The sequence below is a fragment of the Salvelinus namaycush genome, chromosome 29 (assembly GCF_016432855.1).
Source record: "Salvelinus namaycush isolate Seneca chromosome 29, SaNama_1.0, whole genome shotgun sequence".
NCBI lineage: Eukaryota > Metazoa > Chordata > Actinopteri > Salmoniformes > Salmonidae > Salvelinus > Salvelinus namaycush.
Window position 1 is genome coordinate 34,526,747 of NC_052335.1, and position 21,098 is coordinate 34,547,844.

At 44.9% G+C, this 21,098-nt stretch overlaps 1 protein-coding gene across 1 annotated transcript in view; it reads left to right on the plus strand.

Annotated features, from left to right (window-relative positions):
- Positions 1-20,567, plus strand: part of LOC120024265 (ryanodine receptor 3-like) — a 257,642-nt gene extending 237,075 nt beyond the window's left edge. Inside the window, exons 90-106 of the mRNA XM_038968460.1 lie at positions 140-1,147; positions 1,302-1,582; positions 2,441-2,484; positions 2,814-2,982; positions 3,212-3,298; positions 4,069-4,239; positions 4,409-4,539; positions 4,904-4,946; positions 5,513-5,640; positions 6,628-6,688; positions 7,020-7,166; positions 8,889-9,023; positions 19,117-19,273; positions 19,534-19,598; positions 20,031-20,131; positions 20,305-20,356; positions 20,472-20,567. Of these exons, the coding sequence (XP_038824388.1) occupies positions 140-1,147; positions 1,302-1,582; positions 2,441-2,484; positions 2,814-2,982; positions 3,212-3,298; positions 4,069-4,239; positions 4,409-4,539; positions 4,904-4,946; positions 5,513-5,640; positions 6,628-6,688; positions 7,020-7,166; positions 8,889-9,023; positions 19,117-19,273; positions 19,534-19,598; positions 20,031-20,131; positions 20,305-20,356; positions 20,472-20,567 (2,876 nt within the window). The remainder of the gene's footprint in view (positions 1-139; positions 1,148-1,301; positions 1,583-2,440; positions 2,485-2,813; positions 2,983-3,211; positions 3,299-4,068; positions 4,240-4,408; positions 4,540-4,903; positions 4,947-5,512; positions 5,641-6,627; positions 6,689-7,019; positions 7,167-8,888; positions 9,024-19,116; positions 19,274-19,533; positions 19,599-20,030; positions 20,132-20,304; positions 20,357-20,471) is intronic.
- Positions 20,568-21,098: the final 531 nt, after the last annotated feature.

Below are 21,098 nucleotides of genomic sequence, written 5' to 3' on the forward strand. Positions count from 1 at the left end.
TAAGAATGTAAAGTAAAGTTAGTAAGAATGTAAAGTAAAGTTAGTAAGAATGTAAAGTAAAGTAAGAATGTAAATTAAAGTAAGTAAGAATGTAAATATGACATGACATTGATTCCCAGTCTTATGTGATGTCTCCTAGGCAACGTGGTGAATGGAACAATAGGAAAGCAGATGGTGGACACTCTGGTGGAGTCCTCCAGCAACGTAGAGATGATCCTCAAGTTCTTCGACATGTTCCTCAAGATCAAGGACCTGACCACGTCTGACAACTTCAGGGAGTACGACCCCGAGAACAAGGGGGTGATCTCCAAGAAAGATTTCCAGAAGTCCATGGAGAACCAGAAGCAGTACACCCAGTCGGAGATCGAGTTCCTGCTCTCCTGCGCAGAGGCCGATGAGAACGACATGTTCAACTACGAGGAGTTTGTGGAGCGGTTCCACGAGCCGGCCAAAGACATCGGCTTCAACGTAGCCGTGCTGCTCACCAACCTCTCTGAACACATGCCTCACGATCCCCGTCTGGCCACCTTCCTGGAACCAGCCGAGAGCGTGCTGAACTACTTCGAACCGTACCTGGGCCGCATCGAGATCATGGGCGGAGGGAAGCGCATCGAGAGGGTCTATTTTGAGATCAGCGAGTCCAGTCGTACACAATGGGAGAAGCCACAGGTCAAAGAGTCCAAGAGACAGTTCATCTTTGACGTGGTCAACGAGGGGGGAGAAAGCGAGAAGATGGAGATGTTTGTGAACTTCTGCGAGGATACAATCTTTGAGATGCAGCTTGCGTCTCAGATCTCGGAGCCCGACGTGGTGGAGCGCCCGGAAGAGGAAGAGGAGGAGGTGCACAACTTGTTAGAAGAGCTTGCAGAGGAAGAGGAGAATAGCGAGCTGGAGGCTTCCTCGGCTTTCACCATGGCCTGCATCTCCGCCAAGAAGAAGATCTCCAACTTCAGACAGATGCTGACCTTCAAGATCCTCAAGAAGCAGTACAAAAAGTCCAAGAAGCTGAGCTTGAAGGAGATGACCATTGGGTTCTTCTCCTTCTTCTGGACGCTCTTTACAGGGTTCTTCAAGGGGATCTACAGCCTCATCTTCGGATTCTTCCACCTCATCTGGTCATCCATGTTCGGAGGCGGGCTCGTCGAAGGTGGGATCTTTTTTTTATCTTCTTTGAATTATTAATCTCTTTCATTGCCTATTTCGTTTTTTTTCCCTATTTCACGTTATTGTTTTTTGGCTACTCATAAGTGTGTTGCGATGTTTTTAAATGCACTTTATATAAAGTTTGATTTGATTTGAAGGAGCAAAGAACATGAAGGTGACAGACATCTTGGGTAACATGCCCGACCCCACCCAGTTTGGTATCCACGGCGATGTGTTGGAGATGGAGAAGGCCGAGGTTGGTGATTCGGTGTCGGGCGGGACAGACCAGGCCATCAAACCGTCGGACAAGGCAGAGCAGGACATCTTAATGCAGATGATTAATCCCACACCAAAGAAAGGGGAAGGTTTAAAACATGTAGATCCTGGACTGGGAGACGTCTCTGAGACTCCTGAGACCACCGCCACTGTGGAGAAGAAGGTGAGCAATCTATATCTGTTAAACCTTAAAAATAAATAAAAATAAGAAATGAAATACATTGGCTTGATTAGCTTATAACACTTTAGACAACAGGAAGATATCATATACAATGTTGATTTTCGATGGCTTCTGTATAGCCTACTAGTTCTCAGTAGGCCTAGGCTTGTTTCACATGGATGATGTCACTAATAATTAACCCTCTAACTGTCTGGTGTCTGTCTCATGTAGAAGACTGATCCCCTCTATCCTTCTGTTGTCTCATGTAGAAGACTGAATCTCTCTAACCGTCTGTTGTCTCTCATGTAGAAGACTGATCCCCTCTAACCGTCTGTTGTCTGTCTCATGTAGAAGACTGATCCCCTCTAACCGTCTGTTGTCTCTCATGTAGAAGACTGATCCCCTCTATCCTTCTGTTGTCTCATGTAGAAGACTGAATCTCTCTAACCGTCTGTTGTCTCTCATGTAGAAGACTGATCCCCTCTATCCTTCTGTTGTCTCATGTAGAAGACTGATCCCCTCTATCCTTCTGTTGTCTCATGTAGAAGACTGATCCCCTCTATCCTTCTGTTGTCTCATGTAGAAGACTGATCCCCTCTATCCTTCTGTTGTCTCATGTAGAAGACTGAATCTCTCTAACCGTCTGTTGTCTCTCATGTAGAAGACTGATCCCCTCTAACCGTCTGTTGTCTCTCATGTAGAAGACTGATCCCCTCTAACCGTCTGTTGTCTCTCATGTAGAAGACTGATCCCCTCTATCCTTCTGTTGTCTCATGTAGAAGACTGATCCCCTCTAACCGTCTGTTGTCTCTCATGTAGAAGACTGATCCCCTCTAACCGTCTGTTGTCTGTCTCATGTAGAAGGCTGTTAAAGAAACTAAAGAGTCGGAACCAGAGAAAGCAGAGTGAGTAGTTTATACATTTACTTATCTCTGTCTGTGTGTATGTTTACTTCAGCTATGTAACATGAAGAGCATGTTAAAATCAACTTGATTTAAAGTGTATTTAAAACATAAATTCAAATCCTGTGCTCGGTTGCTCGCATCTTGACAGTTTATTTTAAATAAGAGTTTGATCTTAATGGATATTTTTTTCTTAAAATTAAAATAATGGAATGAAACGAAAGACTGTGTTGTGTTGTGTTGTGTTAGGGTTTCAGCTCTCTAAGAGTTGTCAGAGCTATGTGCTGGTGTCAGATCGATAACAGATCGGCGGCCATCTTGTGTTCTCACAGCACAGAGAAGAAGGAGAAGGAAGACAAGGCCAAGGAGGAGGAGCCTAAAGAGGAAGTGGCTCATGAGAAGCCCGGCCCCAAGTCCAGAAACGGCCAATCAAAGGATGCTCCTACTTCCTTCTTTGCCAGCTTCTTTGCAGGGCTGGAGATCTACCAGGCCAAGATGCTGGTGATACATCAGACATTGTGCTTGTTCAAAATCGACTACATTTACGCATATTGAGCGCAGGAAATCTCTCCAGAAATAGTTTTTCTGCCTGCCACCTGCTGTCAACAGTGACCTTCCACTATTGTCTTCATTGCAGTCACGCTCACCTCAGAAGACTGCTTTAAATGATCATGACTAAATGTATTATCATGACTAAATGTCTAACTTTCATTGTTCCATGTGTTTGCAGAACACGCTGGCTCGCAACTTCTACAACATGCGTTTCCTGGCTCTGTTTGTGGCGTTTGCCATCAACTTCATTCTACTGTTCTACAGGGTAATTTATTATGACCTTTAATGTTTTCTTGCTCTCTTTTCTACAAGATGCAAATAATTATATCCGTTGATGGAGAGATGAGGAGGTGTTTTCTTTCCCACCATACGTTGACAGTTCTTTACCAATAACCAGGCTTTTGTATGTAACAAGGTCTCATAGTCTCACTGCCGAATTAGACGTTCATCCACATTCTCCAAACGTCAAATTTAGAAGTGTTTTTGTTGCTCCCGCGGCTCTGTAACATTACATTTCTTCAAATGACACATTTTGAAGTTAAGGGTTAAGTTTAGTCACTCATTCTGAATGGTTAAGGTAAGGGTTAAGGTTTTGGATAGAGTTAAAACATGAAGTTTAGTCACTCATTATGAATGGTTAAGGTAACGGCTAAGGTTTGGATAGGGTTATGAATGGTTAAGGTAAGGGTTAAGGTTAGGGATAGTCAAAAACCACAACCGGGATTGAACACACAACCTTCTGATCCAGAGTCATGGGTTTACACCTATCCACAACACCCTAGCAAAAACCAAGCCTACTTGATAGTAATAGTGCTCACTTTTGCCGGATTTGAAGGCATTTCCCAACGTCATCAGGACGTGAGATAGATGTCCAATTTTGACATCAATCTTGAACGACCTGGCTGCTTGTATGACCACTTGGAGTCAACTTTGAGACAACATCGTGAGCTGGTTGTGTGTTTGCTGCGATTTGACCATTGTGCAGTTTGCCATAGAAATAAAAACACATTTTCTCTGTGGGTCGTCTGCCCTCAGGTGACTGCCGATGAGGATGACTCCTGGACTGATGATGATGATGAGGAAGGTGGTGAGGAGTACTTTGTCCTGGAGGAGAGTACAGGCTACATGGCTCCTACACTGTGTTTCCTGGCTGTGTTCCACACCGCCCTCTCTATCCTCTGTTTGATTGGCTACTACTTTCTCAAGGTGATTCCAATCATTTAATCAATCAGCAACCAATCACATCATTTCACAACATCTTTCTGTCCGTCTGCCTACCCGTTTGTCTCGGTCCGTCGTTCTATTCTAAAGATCTTCTTCTTCAATGTTTCTCCTCTCACCCTTTTCTCTCTCCTGTCATCCATTTCCCGACCAGGTGCCTCTGGTGGTGTTTAAGAGAGAGAAGGGGATCGCCAGGCTGTTGGAGTTTGAAGGTCTCTACATCACAGAGCAGCCGGCAGACGATGACATCACAGGACAGTGGGACCGCCTCGTCATCAACACCCCGTGAGTCATTACCACGGAGGTACACTCAGTGCCTGACTTGGACTGGAACGGGTGCCGGTACTGTTTTATATTTAGGTGCGGGAGTTCCACAGTACTTTTGAGCTAAGTTTCTATGAGAGGTGCAGGAACTCAAGCAGTAGGACATTTGAGGTGCCGGTACTCAGTTCCCATCAGCACCTGCCCAAGTCAACCACTGTGTAAACTCATATGAACACGTCAGTTGAAAAAGTCACCAGCTTCAGATGAATGTTCCAAATAGTCAGTTGAAAAAGTCACCAGCTTCAGATGAATGTTCCAAATAGAGAATTGGAGAGACATTGCACGACTGATACCATGTCTATTTTTCTTTCTTCATTTTCTCAAGGTCCTTCCCCAATAATTACTGGGACAAGTTTATCAAACGGAAGGTACGTGGGATTTCAAAACTAATATAAAACATGTATAATAATAATGTTATTCACACAGAATTCTACACTAGTACTATACAGTATAATGTCATAGTGTAGTATAACAATCCTATAAACCCAAAGCGTATGTCTTTCCTTGTATGTGTCTGTCTATAGGCCATTAATTAGTCTGGAGACCTGTATGTGTCTGTCTATAGGCCATTAATTAGTCTGGAGAACTGTATGTGTCTGTCTATAGGTCATTAATTAGTCTGGAGACATGTATGTGTCTGTCTATAGGTCATTAATTAGTCTGGAGATCTGTATGTGTCTGTCTATAGGTCATTAATTAGTCTGGAGACATGTATGTGTCTGTCTATAGGCCATTAATAAGTCTGGAGACCTGTATGTGTCTGTCTATAGGCCATTAATTAGTCTGGAGAACTGTATGTGTCTGTCTATAGGTCATTAATTAGTCTGGAGACATGTATGTGTCTGTCTATAGGTCATTAATTAGTCTGGAGATCTGTATGTGTCTGTCTATAGGTCATTAATTAGTATGGAGACATGTATGTGTCTGTCTGTAGGTCATTAATAAGTATGGAGACATGTATGGTGCTGAGCGGATAGCTGAGCTGTTGGGTCTGGATAAGACCGCCCTGGACTTCGACCCGACTCAGGAGACCGTGGTGGAGGCGGCTTCTCTTGTATCCTGGTGAGACATCCACTCTTCTCATGTCATCCTAACAAAACTCGTAATAATGTGAATGCTGGCTGATGCATCGCTAATAAAACACGTAGCTAATGAACATAGTGATAAACATAGTACCTCAGTTTAGTTAACCGCTGGTGAGAAAGTAATCTCTCATATCAACACAGTAAAATACATGATGATTCCGCTGTCTGTTTACCAGCTAAGAAACCGCTGTCTGTTTCCCAGATAAGAAACCTCTGTCTGTTTCCCAGCTAAGAAACCTCTGTCTGTTTCCCAGCTAAGAAACCTCTGTCTGTTTCCCAGCTAAGAAACCTCTGTCTGTTTCCCAGCTAAGAAACCTCTGTCTGTTTCCCAGCTAAGAAACCTCTGTCTGTTTCCCAGCTAAGAAACCTCTGTCTGTTTCCCAGCTAAGAAACCTCTGTCTGTTTCCCAGATAAGAAACCTCTGTCTGTTTCCCAGATAAGAAACCTCTGTCTGTTTCCCAGCTGATGATACCGCTGTCTGTTTCCCAGATAAGAAACCTCTGTCTGTTTCCCAGATAAGAAACCTCTGTCTGTTTCCCAGATAAGAAACCTCTGTCTGTTTCCCAGATAAGAAACCTCTGTCTGTTTCCCAGATAAGAAACCTCTGTCTGTTTCCCAGATAAGAAACCTCTGTCTGTTTCCCAGCTGATGATACCGCTGTCTGTTTCCCAGATAAGAAACCTCTGTCTGTTTCCCAGATAAGAAACCTCTGTCCGTTTCCCAGATAAGAAACCTCTGTCTGTTTCCCAGCTAAGAAACCTCTGTCTGTTTCCCAGCTAAGAAACCTCTGTCTGTTTCCCAGCTAAGAAACCTCTGTCTGTTTCCCAGCTAAGAAACCTCTGTCTGTTTCCCAGCTAAGAAACCTCTGTCTGTTTCCCAGCTAAGAAACCTCTGTCTGTTTCCCAGCTAAGAAACCTCTGTCTGTTTCCCAGCTAAGAAACCTCTGTCTGTTTCCCTATGGCAGGTTGAGCTCTATCGACACCAAGTACCACATCTGGAAAATGGGAGTGGTGCTGACTGACAACGTAAGTGTTTACTCCCTCAATAAAGCCAAACTGTCAACCTAGCCCCTCCCCCTGCAGTGTTTACTCCCTCAATAAAGCCAAACTGTCAACCTAGCCCCTCCTCCTTCAGTGTTTGTGGCTGGCAATAAGGCTCTGGATAGGTGTAATCAGTATAGTCAAACCACCCTGAGGCCATCAGGAGGCTAGCTGGAGCCATCACCATACTGCTTACACCTATCCAGTCCCTTCCAAACGGCAAACACAAAGGTGAAAGGACTAAGGATTTGACGTTGATTTTTAGACTGATGAAGTGGCGGACTGAGCTTCACATTTCCTTGTTCTGTCATGTCAGTCGTTCCTGTACCTGATCTGGTACGCCACCATGTCCATCCTGGGGCACTTCAACAACTTCTTCTTCGCTGCCCATCTGCTGGACATCGCCATGGGCTTCAAGACCCTCCGGACCATCCTGTCCTCCGTCACGCACAACGGAAAACAGGCATGTGGCAATAACACCACCAGGCACCGTCAGAGAGCCACATAGACATTTGAATCACTAGACTGTAGATCAGGGGACATCTCAATTGTCTAAAGTCGCCTCCTCTCCCTTATTTGCAATGATCTGAAAACACATGGGAAAGCAGTTATATCACTTTAGTGACGAGAAGCAAGGAAGTTCCTCCCAGACAGACACATGGGGCAATATAGGGTGCTTTCAGATCTGGGGTCAAATACATGTCAAATACCTGTGCGTTCAAAAAACGCCAAGCTAAATCAAGCACATCTCATACACTGAACAAAAATATAAACACAACATGTAAAGTGTGGGTCCCATGTTTCATGAGCTGAAATACAAAAATAAAAGCTTATTTCTCAAATTTGGTGCACAAATTTGTTTACATCCCTGAGTGAGCATTTCTCCTTTGCCCTATATAATCCATCCACCTGACAGGTGTGGCATATCAAGAAGCTGATTAAACATCATGATCATTACACAGGTGCACCTTGCGCTGGGGACAATAAAAGGCCACTCTAAAATGTGTAGTTTTGTTACACAACACAAAGCCACAGATGTCTCACATTTTGAGGGAGTGTGCACTTGGCATGCTGACTGCAGGAATGTCCACCAGAGCTGTTGCCAGATAATTGAATGTTCATTTTTCTACTGTAAGCCTTCAAAGTCATTATAGAGAATTTGTCAGTACATCCAACCGCCCTCACAACTGCAGACCACGTGTACGGCATCGTGTGGGTGAGCGGTTTGCTGACGTCAACGTTGTAAACAGAGTGCCCCATGGTGCCGGTGGGGTTATGGTATGGGGCAGGCATAAACTACAGACAACAAACACAATTGCATTTTATCAATGGCAATTTGAATGCACAGAGATACCAATGACATTTAAATTTGACCCAGGTCTGGTTGCTGGTTACGAAAGGTTGATATCCTCATTCTAGTCAAGTCAAGTGAAGTCTTGTCTATTTCATTTTACCCAGGTCTCAACACCAGGGGTTGGAACCTAAATAATTGTCCTATTGTTCCATAAAAATGTTTTTAAAGTTCTGAACCAGTTCAAACCCCCCAAAAACGTTTTCATATAGTTCCCTTTCGTAATTTTTTAAAAACCTGTGAAATCAACATTGTTTTTGCCTTCAGCTCATGAATTTACTCAACAAATTAGCGACGATAGAGCAGCTTGCTTCAGAAGAGGTAAGACAGTTGATTATATACTTGATTGGTCAGATAAGTGTAGGAGCGAGATGAGAGAGTGGACATGGAGGGAAATTGAAGCGCTGAACATCAGGACGTGAACTGGAATGTGTTGAGACTATGACTAACATTGTAGCTTAACCAAATTACACAATGATATACTAGACATTGGGAATATTTTTTGTGAACTAAAAATAATATTATTAATCTGTTCTCAAGATAATAAAATAGCGGTTCTGTTCAGGAACACCAGAGATCACGTTTGATCCCGGTTATGTTTCCGTTCCTCAGAAGAAGAAAAAAATGTTTTCGGTTTTGTTCCCTGAACCGGTTCCAACCCCCTGCTCAACACACTTTACATTTGTATATGTAGAGAACACTGTGAATAGGAATGTCCTCTCTCCAGTTGGTGCTGACTGTAGGGCTGTTGGCGGTGTATCTACACCCTGGTGGCCTTCAACATCTTCACTAATAATGACCCCTCTCTCTCTCTCTCTCTCTCTCTCTGTACAGTTGGTGCTGACTGTAGGTCTGTTGGCAGTGGTGGTGTATCTGTACACTGTGGTGGCCTTCAACTTCTTCAGGAAGTTCTACAACAAGAGCGAGGACGAGGACGCACCTGACATGAAGTGTGACGACATGATGACTGTAAGTCTGCACACACACACCCCTCTACTCACTGCTAATAGATGACTCAACAAAGTAGTATTGATACTGTGTCATAGCACGTATCAGTCAGTTATACACATTAAGTCGTTAAGATAATCCACTAATAGATGGTTTGGTTGGACTTAATTCCACAACTCACAGAACATGTTGTGGGAAGGAATCCAAAACTGCTGCACATCCTCCTCAGTGTTATCTGTTCCACCTGTATATCCTCCTCAGTGGTATCTGTTCCATCTGTATATCCTCCTCAGTGCTATCTGTTCCACCTGTATATCCTCCTCAGGGCTATCTGTATATCCTCCTCAGTCTGTTCCATCTGTATATCCTCCTCAGTGCTATCTGTTCCACCTGTATATCCTCCTCAGTGCTATCTTTTCCACCTGTATATCCTCCTCAGTGCTATCTGTTCCACCTGTATATCCTCCTCAGTGCTATCTGTTCCACCTGTATATCCTCCTCAGTGCTATCTGTTCCACCTGTATATCCTCCTCAGTGCTATCTGTTCCACCTGTATATCCTCCTCAGTGTTATCTGTTCCACCTGTATATCCTCCTCAGTGCTATCTGTTCCACCTGTATATCCTCCTCAGTGTTATCTGTTCCACCTGTATATCCTCCTCAGTGCTATCTGTATATCCTCCTCAGTGCTATCTGTTCCACCTGTATATCCTCCTCAGGGCTATCTGTATATCCTTCTCAGTGTTATCTGTTCCACCTGTATATCCTCCTCAGTGCTATCTGTTCTACCTGTATATCCTCCTCAGTGTTATCTGTTCCACCTGTATATCCTCCTCAGTGCTATCTGTTCCACCTGTATATCCTCCTCAGTGCTATCTGTTCCACCTGTATATCCTCCTCAGTGCTATCTGTTCCACCTGTATATCCTCCTCAGTGCTATCTGTATATCCTCATCAGTGCTATCTGTATATCCTCCTCAGTGCTATCTGTTCCACCTGTATATCCTCCTCAGTGCTATCTGTTCCACCTGTATATCCTCCTCAGGGCTATCTGTATATCCTCCTCAGTGCTATCTGTATATCCTCATCAGTGCTATCTGTATATCCTCCTCAGTGCTATCTGTTCCACCTGTATATCCTCCTCAGTGTTATCTGTTCCACCTGTATATCCTCCTCAGTGCTATCTGTTCCACCTGTATATCCTCCTCAGTGTTATCTGTTCCACCTGTATATCCTCCTCAGTCTGTTCCACCTGTATATCCTCCTCAGTGCTATCTGTTCCATCTGTATATCCTCCTCAGTGCTATCTGTTCCATCTGTATATCCTCCTCAGTGCTATCTGTTCCACCTGTATATCCTCCTCAGTGCTATCTGTTCCACCTGTATATCCTCCTCAGTGCTATCTGTTCCACCTGTATATCCTCCTCAGTGCTATCTGTTCCACCTGTATATCCTCCTCAGTGCTATCTGTTCCATCTGTATATCCTCCTCAGTGCTATCTGTTCCACCTGTATATCCTCCTCAGTGTTATCTGTTCCACCTGTATATCCTCCTCAGTGCTATCTGTATATCCTCCTCAGTGCTATCTGTTCCACCTGTATATCCTCCTCAGTGTTATCTGTTCCACCTGTATATCCTCCTCAGTGCTATCTGTTCCACCTGTATATCCTCCTCAGTGTTATCTGTTCCACCTGTATATCCTCCTCAGTGAGGATCCTCCTCAGTCTGTTCCACCTGTATATCCTCCTCAGTGCTATCTGTTCCATCTGTATATCCTCCTCAGTGCTATCTGTTCCACCTGTATATCCTCCTCAGTGCTATCTGTATATCCTCCTCAGTGTTATCTGTTCCACCTGTATATCCTCCTCAGTGCTATCTGTTCCATCTGTATATCCTCCTCAGTGCTATCTGTTCCACCTGTATATCCTCCTCAGTGCTATCTGTTCCACCTGTATATCCTCCTCAGTGCTATCTGTTCCACCTGTATATCCTCCTCAGTGCTATCTGTTCCATCTGTATATCCTCCTCAGTGCTATCTATTCCACCTGTATATCCTCCTCAGTGCTATCTGTTCCATCTGTATATCCTCCTCAGTGCTATCTGTTCCACCTGTATATCCTCCTCAGTGCTATCTGTTCCACCTGTATATCCTCCTCAGTGCTATCTGTTCCACCTGTATATCCTCCTCAGTGTTATCTGTTCCACCTGTATATCGTGCTATCTGTTCCACCTGTATATCCTCCTCAGTGCTATCTGTTCCACCTGTATATCCTCCTCAGTGCTATCTGTTCCATCTGTATATCCTCCTCAGTGCTATCTGTTACACCTGTATATCCTCCTCAGTGTTATCTGTTCCACCTGTATATCCTCCTCAGTGCTATCTGTTCCACCTGTATATCCTCCTCAGTGCTATCTGTATATCCTCCTCAGTGCTATCTGTTCCACCTGTATATCCTCCTCAGTGCTATCTGTATATCCTCCTCAGTGCTATCTGTTCCACCTGTATATCCTCCTCAGTGCTATCTTTTCCACCTGTATATCCTTGTTACGCACGCCTCTATGAAGAGGGAACGCAACTCCCTGCTACAAATCAACTCCCGTGAAGTGAAAGAGGTATGGACTGTAGGTGCGAATAAGGATGACAAAAGTCAGAATTTACCGTTTACTAGGATTTATTTCCTACACGGTAATATGGGGAAAAGGGGCTGGACGGAACCAAAGCAAAGAAAGTAAATATCAAAGCTCCCCCTCTCCTATCTAACCTGCCTACCCACTACTTACCTAACTTAGCACCACCTGGTGCCCTAACCAAAATACAGGGGGTGGTCCGCCCAGGTCTTACCTAGTGTGCCTAGACATTGAATATACTACGGGTATATGTATGCCCTCGGGCCTCTTGCCTAAGCACTCCCTAAGTGCCTTCCCCTTCCCCCCTGGGAACAAATGAAACAGAATAATTATTAACAATTTCACAAACACTTTACAACAAAACTGAGTAAACTAACTCAGGCCACTAAAGAACTTTTGACAAAGCAACAAACACAGAACATATCAAAGCTGCTACCAACAACAACACATTACATACCACACTTTCTGTTAAACAACCAACACTATATCATAATCTAATTCTCCAGCAAGGATCTCAGCCTGCCTATCATCTCTCTCTCTCTCTAATCTCTCCAAAATATTCAATCTAATCTCTCCAAAATATTCAATCTTCTCTCTCTCTAATCATTCTCTTCTCTCCTGAACAGAACACTGGCTTTATATCTTCAGGTGGCAATGGTGATTAGAGTCAGCTGCTTCTTGACGAGGGGGCGGGGTCAGCTCCAATCATCAATTAGCCTGGGGTCGACCAATCAGCTGGTTGGGGAGGCTTCCAGGAAGCCATCTCCTGAAACACACACACTCAAATACAACACAGAAACTGGGGAACGTAACACGCCCACCACAAAAATTGCAAACATAGTTTGTAATAACAAAACCCAACGCTTCCCCAGTTAGTAAAGCGTCAGCAACCACATTCGCCGAGCCCTTCACATAAGCTATCTGTACATTATATCTTTGTACAATCAGAGCCCACCGCATAAGGCGGCGGTTCTGATTGTACATTTGCTTCAAGAACACTAAAGGATTATGGTCCGTAAAGACCATTACAGGCAAGGCACTGGATCCCACATATACTTCAAAGAACTGTAAGGCTAGCAATAAAGCTAGCGTCTCTTGTTCAATTGTGGAGTACCTTGACTGACACGAGTTGAACTTACGGGAGAAGAAACTGATGGGCCGATCCACTCCGTCTTCATCTTCCTGTAAGAGAACCGCACCCACCCCCACTATACTAGCGTCAACCTCCAACTTAAAAGGTTTGTCAAAGTTGGGGGCGGCAAGCACTGGGGCACTACAAAGTAGCGCTTTAGCGGACTCAAAAGCATGGTTACAGTCCTTGGACCACCTAAATGGTACCTTGGGACTAAGCAGAGATGAAAGGGGAGCTACTACCGTCGAGAAATTCATACAGAATGTACGATAGTACCCTACCATCCCTAGGAATCTGCGCAACTGGCGTCGAGTCGTGGGAGCAGGAAAAGCAACAATTGCTTCCACTTTGCCAGTTACTGGGCGCACTTGACCTCGTCCCACTTGTTTCCCTAAGTAAGTCACCGTAGCCTTCCCAAACTCACACTTGGCCAAATTGAGGGTTAAAGAAGCATTCTCCAACCGCTGAAACACACTTTTCAAAGTGGAGAGATGATCAGACCAAGTAGACGAATGGATCACCACATCATCAAGGTATGCAGTACAATTTGGCACATCTGCAAACACAATGTTAACTAGACGCTGAAAAGTAGCAGGTGCATTACACATGCCAAAGGGCATCACAGTGTATTGTACAAAGTTATCAGGCGTAACAAAAGCCGATATGTCAGAAGCTCTAGAGGTCAGAGGCACCTGCCAATAACCTTTTAACAAATCTAACTTACTAACGTAAGCAGCAGAGCCAATTCTATCAATGCAGTCATCTAATCGAGGTAGAGGAAAAGAATCAGACTTTGTAACTGCATTCACTCGACGATAGTCCGTGCATAAGCGGGACGTACCGTCAGGCTTAGGAACAAGAATACATGGGGAACTCCAGGAGCTGTTACTGGGTTTTGCCATGTCATTCTGTAATAAATAAGCTACCTCACTTTTCATTACCTCCCTTTTCTTTGCATTAACCCGGTACGGATGCTGACGTATAGGAGCAGCGTTCCCTACATCCACGTCATGTTCCAAGATGGACGTGCGACTTGGAACGTCCTGAAACACATTGAGAAAACGGTTTATCAATAGGATAAGGTCCTTAGTTTGATCGTTATCCAAATGTTCCATTTGAGAGGGTAACTTCTTCAGCATCTCTGAATTACATAGGCGTTCACACTGCTGTAACGTATGGCGTAACTCCAACCCATCCTCCTTATCCTCCTCTAGGTCCCAGCCAGGCTTCAGCACCACCGCAGCCACACTGGAGACAGCGGGCTGGACCGGCTTACTTGAGGAGCTGTCTGGAGAGTCACGTACATAATATGCTTTTAGCATGTTAACATGACACACACGGGAAGAACGCCTTCGATCTGGAGTCTTTATCACATAATTGGTGTCACTGAGTTTCTTTTCCACCAGATATGGTCCAGAAAAACTTGCTGACAGAGATGAGCCAGGAATTGGCAACAAAACTAAAACTTGATCCCCTGGTGCAAAAGAACGGCCAACAGCCTTTTTGTCATAATGCACCTTCATGCGTTTTTGCGAAGAGGAAAGAGACTTTTGGGCCAACGCACATGCGGCGTGCAGTCTCTCCCGCATCTTACTGACATAATCCAACACATTTTTAGGGGCGCTACTGGGTGTAGGAGATAAGATATGCTCCTTCAACACTTTCAGCGGACCCCTTGGGGTATGTCCAAACACAAGGTCAGCAGGGCTGAACCCTAAGGACTCTTGTATCGTTTCCCTAATAGCAAATAGGACAAAGGGGACCCCCTCATCCCAATCGGTACTGGTATCCATACAATACTTGCGTAGCATTGCCTTCAGCGTCTGATGCCAACGTTCGAGAGCCCCTTGACTCTCTGGATGATACGGACTTGAGACCTGATGGGAAATACACAATGTCTTTAACACATTTGAAAACATTTTGGACATAAAGTTGGATCCCTGATCAGTTTGGATTACTTTAGGGAGTCCAAACGTAGAGAAGAACTTCACTAGTGCCTTCACCACAGTCTTAGCCGTAATAGTACGGAGAGGAATAGCCTCTGGGTATCGAGTAGCACTGCACATTATTGTTAGTAAGAACTGGTTACCTGACCTGGTTTTCAGCAATGGACCTACACAATCAATTATCACTCTTTCAAACGGTTCCCCCACCACAGGAATCGGGCAGAGCGGTGCTCGAGGAACTGTTTGATTCGCTTTCCCAGTGAGTTGACATACGTGACATGTTTTACAAAATTGGACCACATCAGACTTCAAACCTGGCCAGAAAAAATGACGAAGGACCCGGTTATAAGTCTTTGTGATCCCCAAATGTCCAGACCACGCCTGGTCATGGGCAAGTGACAGCACCTGCTGTCGGAACGGTGTAGGAACAACCACTTGACACACTTCACTCCAGTCATTAACAGTGTCATGAGCTGCCCATTTCCGCATCAAAACTCCTGCTTCCATAAAGTAGGCGGTCTCCTTAGTTTTAGCTTCCTCAATGGAAATTACCGAAGCAAAACACTTACGAAGACTGGTGTCTCCTTTTTGACATTCAATCACCTTCTCAGGGGTGACAGACAAAAGAATGTCATGTAATTGGGGCGCGATTTCGCAGTCCCCTTCCTTAGTTTTTACTCCTGTAAAAACTGTCGGACTTGCAGAAGGAATACTCGATGCATTGTCTTCTACTTCAACATTCTCAAAAATGGAACTAGCCAAATCCACCACGTCGCCAAGCTTGCGAGATTGTGCCCTCGTTAAGACACAAGCAGGAAAAACATGTGGAAATGCTTGAACCAATTTCTCATCTGCAATTCTGATTTCTGGGTTGTCTACTACCTCTAACACAGGAGTAACGTTACCACCAGCAATATCATTCCCTAGTAGCAATGTGACTCCTTTTACTGGCAGTGTAGACACTACACCAACACGGAAACGTCCTGATACCAAGTCTGACACTAAGTGGACCCAGTGTAATGGTACAGGTACTGTTTTTGTCTCTATGCCCTGTAATATAACATGTGAGCCACAATATGTTTCAGGAGACCAGGGTAAAGCATCAGTAATGATTACTGACTGTGCCGCCCCAGTGTCTCGTAAGATTTTAATTGGCTTTTGATCAGCTTGTTCTCCAGTTAAGGAAACACAACCGGTAGAGATAAACGGAGCATAAACAGGATCCGGTTTCTCAAATGCTGAATCAAGAACTCGGGCCAACGGACGAGCCAAAGACTTGACTAAACCCAAACTTTTCCTTTTTGGGGACGGTGACTGTTTCGGTTTATTTTTCAAAACTGGGCAGTCCGCAATCACGTGACCCTTTTGGTGACAGTAAAAACATTCACGGATCTCATGAAAAGGCTTGTCAGAGGAAAAGCGACCTGAACGAGGCACTGATGACGTAATCAGTCTACCGTCAAAACGAGGTGCACCAAAGACAGTCTTGTGTGTCAAAGCATACTCATCTGCCAACACTGCTGCCTGGGCCAATGTCACCACTTTCTGTTCATTTAAATGAACTACAATTCTATCTGGGAGGTTGCTTTTAAAATCCTCCAACAGCATCAACTCCCGAATATCAGCAAAGGTGTTAGCTTTGCTGGCTGAACACCATCGATTAAACAGAGACTCTTTGTCCCTAGCAAACTCAACAAAAGTACGGTGAGAGGGTTTCTTGTGGTTCCTGAAGCGCTGTCTATAAGCTTCAGGCACCAACTCATAAGCCCGCAACACGGTAGTTTTAACTGTTTCGTAATGTAAACTGTCTTCCAGCGAGAGAGCAGCTACTACTTCCTGGGCTTTCCCAGACAATTTACATTGTAACAGGAGCGGCCAAACCTCGAGTGGCCAATGTAGCGCAGCGGCCACATGCTCAAACGCAGAGAAATAGGAATCAACTTCCGACTCTCGGAATGGAGGGACTAAAGCGATATTTTTACTCACATCGAAGTGGGCTTGATGATGAGCAGCTTGTGGAGTCGCACTGGAGCCAGCATCTAGCTCCAGTTGTCGGATCCTCACCTTGTCGGCTTCTATTTTCCTAATTTCAAGATCAAAATGCATTTGTCTCTCCTTATCTTGTTGCTCCATTTTTAACCGGGCCAGCCTCACCTTCAGCCTAGCGGTCCCGTCTGAACGACCTGAAGCAGAAGATAAAGGATCGAATCGAGGCAATGTAAAGGGGGTACGAGCAACCCCTTCCTCTGCCCTGTCCTCCGACTTGGCATCGGAAAGTCTACCCGTCTCCTCTCCTTGCAATGAGAGAATTCTTTCTCTTACTAATCCCTCCCTGACTAGCACCAAAAGCTCAGCCTTCAGGGCTTTCTCAGGGATAATGAATCCATAATGGTCAGCTATAGCTAAAAGGTCTACTTTTCAAAACCTCAACAAACAATCAAGAGGGCGCTTCAAAAAACTTGGAGATGGCTGAGGCAGCCATCTTGTACACAACAATATACTGAACACACAAACTAAACAAGTCATCCAAACTCACAACCTACCATCACACCTCAATCACTAACCACAGAGAGCTCAGTGCAGCAGGGTCCGGTGGGTTTAATGGAATCCCGGATGAGCCCCCATTATGTTACGCACGCCTCTATGAAGAGGGAACGCAACTCCCTGCTACAAATCAACTCCCGTGAAGTGAAAGAGGTATGGACTGTAGGTGCGAATAAGGATGACAAAAGTCAGAATTGACCATTTACTAGGATTTATTTCCTACACGGTAATATGGGGAAAAGGGGCTGGACGGAACCAAAGCAAAGAAAGTAAATATCAAAGCTCCCCCTCTCCTATCTAACCTGCCTACCCACTACTTACCTAACTTAGCACCACCTGGTGCCCTAACCAAAATACAGGGGGTGGTCCGCCCAGGTCTTACCTAGTGTGCCTAGACATTGAATATACTACGGGTATATGTATGCCCTCGGGCCTCTTGCCTAAGCACTCCCTAAGTGCCTTCCCCTTCCCCCCTGGGAACAAATGAAACAGAATAATTAACAATTTCACAAACACTTTACAACAAAACTGAGTAAACTAACTCAGGCCACTAAAGAACTTTTGACAAAGCAACAAACACAGAACATATCAAAGCTGCTACCAACAACAACTAACACATTACATACCACACTTTCTGTTAAACAACCAACACTATATCATAATCTAATTCTCCAGCAAGGATCTCAGCCTGCCTATCATCTCTCTCTCTCTAATCTCTCCAAAATATTCAATCTAATCTCTCCAAAATATTCAATCTTCTCTCTCTCTAATCATTTTCTCTTCTCTCCTGAACAGAACACTGGCTTTATATCTTCAGGTGGCAATGGTGATTAGAGTCAGCTGCTTCTTGACGAGGGGGCGGGGTCAGCTCCAATCATCAATTAGCCTGGGGTCGACCAATCAGCTGGTTGGGGAGGCTTCCAGGAAGCCATCTCCTGAAACACACACACTCAAATACAACACAGAAACTGGGGAACGTAACAATCCTCCTCAGTGTTATCTGTTCCACCTGTATATCCTCCTCAGTGCTATCTGTTCCATCTGTATATCCTCCTCAGTGCTATCTGTATATCCTCCTCAGTGTTATCTGTTCCACCTGTATATCCTCCTCAGTGCTATCTGTTCCACCTGTATATCCTCCTCAGTGCTATCTGTTCCACCTGTATATCCTCCTCAGTGCTATCTGTATATCCTCCTCAGTGCTATCTGTTCCACCTGTATATCCTCCTCAGTGCTATCTGTTCCATCTGTATATCCTCCTCAGTGCTATCTGTTCCATCTGTATATCCTCCTCAGTGCTATCTGTTCCATCTGTATATCCTCCTCAGTGCTATCTGTTCCATCTGTATATCCTCCTCAGTGCTATCTGTTCCATCTGTATATCCTCCTCAGTGCTATCTGTTCCACCTGTATATCCTCCTCAGTGCTATCTGTTCCATCTGTATATCCTCCTCAGTGCTATCTGTTCCATCTGTATATCCTCAGTGCTATCTGTATATCCTCCTCAGTGCTATCTGTTCCATCTGTATATCCTCCTCAGTGCTATCTGTATATCCTCCTCAGTGCTATCTGTATATCTTCCTCAGTGCTATCTGTTCCATCTGTATATCCTCCTCAGTGCTATCTGTATATCCTCCTCAGTGCTATCTGTATATCCTCCTCAGTGCTATCTGTATATCCTCCTCAGTGCTATCTGTTCCACCTGTATATCCTCCTCAGTGCTATCTGTATATCCTCCTCAGTGCTATCTGTATATCTTCCTCAGTGCTATCTGTATATCCTCCTCAGTGCTATCTGTTCCACCTGTATATCCTCCTCAGTGCTATCTGTATATCCTCCTCAGTGCTATCTGTATATCTTCCTCAGTGCTATCTGTTCCACCTGTACGCGGGGGTGAGGGCCGGCGGTGGTATCGGTGATGAGCTGGAGGACCCGGCCGGAGACCCCTACGAGCTGTGGCGTATCCTCTTTGACATCACCTTCTTCTTCTTCGTCATCGTCATCCTCCTGGCCATCATCCAGGGTACGTTATCTACTAGGCCGCTGGTTCTCAACCTTGTTTGGTTACTGTACCTCCGATCACATTGTTTTGCCATACGATATGAGTCATATGAGTCTTCCCAAATAACCCCTGTGGATAGGATTGGTACCCCCGGGGTACCAGAACCCCAGGTTGGGAACCACTGTACTTGGCTTCTTGCTGTTTAAAACAACAGCCGCGAGGACTAGGCTTTCCTGTGTAATAAATGTGAAGTTAAAATGCTGTCTTATTCAATACTCCAGGTTTGATTATTGATGCGTTTGGGGAACTGAGAGACCAGCAGGAGCAGGTGAAGGAGGATATGGAGGTAAGAGTTCACCTGGTCTGGAGGTAAGAGTTCACCTGGTCTGGAGGTGAGAGTTCACCTGGTCTGGAGGTGAGAGTTCACCTGGTCTGGAGGTGAGAGTTCACCCGGTCTGGAGGTGAGAGTTCACCCGGTCTGGAGGTGAGAGTTCACCCGGTCTGGAGGTGAGAGTTCACCCGGTCTGGAGGTGTGAGTTCACCCGGTCTGGAGGTGAGAGTTCACCCGGTCTGGAGGTGAGAGTTCACCCGGTCTGGAGGTGAGAGTTCACCTGGTTTCACCTAGAACCTACTGTATCAATGTTATTCTGTTGTTGTTAAGTCGTTGACACGATTACATATTCTTCACAACAGAACATTTTATCCTCTTGAATAAAGGCTAATATGTTAAGGGAGGGGAATGTATCTGTTTGGGTTAACACATTCCATCCTCTTGTAGACTAAATGCTTCATCTGTGGAATTGGAAACGACTACTTTGACACGACACCCCACGGCTTTGAGACCCACACCTTACAAGAGCACAACCTGGCCAACTACCTGTGAGTACTGACTGACATGAGGATGTTGTTCAAGCACATACGACCAGAGCTGCTCTATTAAAAGGCTTTCGAATTGAATTAGATGTGCTTAACCAATGATGCTCTGGATGAAAGCCTGAGGTAATATTTTGATCAAACTGGCCTCCTTTGACACTGCTTTTGTCCTTGTGCAGCTTCTTCCTGATGTACCTCATCAACAAGGACGAGACTGAACACACGGGTCAGGTACGTACAATAACACTTCTCTTTATCATATGAAAACAGGTCACAGGTCATCGAAAAACACCTTCTCACTCATGAAACCCTTTATTGTACTGCGTGTTTCCCTCTCCCTCCACAGGAGTCGTATGTGTGGAAGATGTACCAGGAGAGATGCTGGGACTTCTTCCCTGCAGGGGACTGTTTCAGGAAGCAGTATGAGGACCTGCTTGGGTAGAGAGGACACCTTACACTACATTACCCAGCTACCCTACAACCCTACCTGGGTAGAAAGGACACCTAACACTACATTACCCAGCTACCCTACAACCCTACCTGGGTCAAGAGGACACCTAACACTACATTACCCAGCTACCCTACAACCCTACCTGGGTCGAGAGGACACCTTACACTACATTACCCAGCTACCATAAAACAACACTATCTGTATTTGAGAGACACGTCTACTCACAACCCTACACCTTATCTGAGACAGACTTCTTACTCACTTCAATGAACTTTAATGGATAGACAACCTATCTGTGTAGAAGACACCAGAAAACTACCCAGTTACCCTACAACACCATCTGGGTAGAGAGGACACCAGAACACTACCCAGCTACCCTACAACACTATCTGGGTAGAGGACACCAGAACACTACCCAGCTACCCTACAACACTATCTGGGTAGAGGACACCAGAACACTACCCAGCTACCCTACAACACTATCTGGGTAGAGAGGACACCAGAACACTACCCAGTTACCCT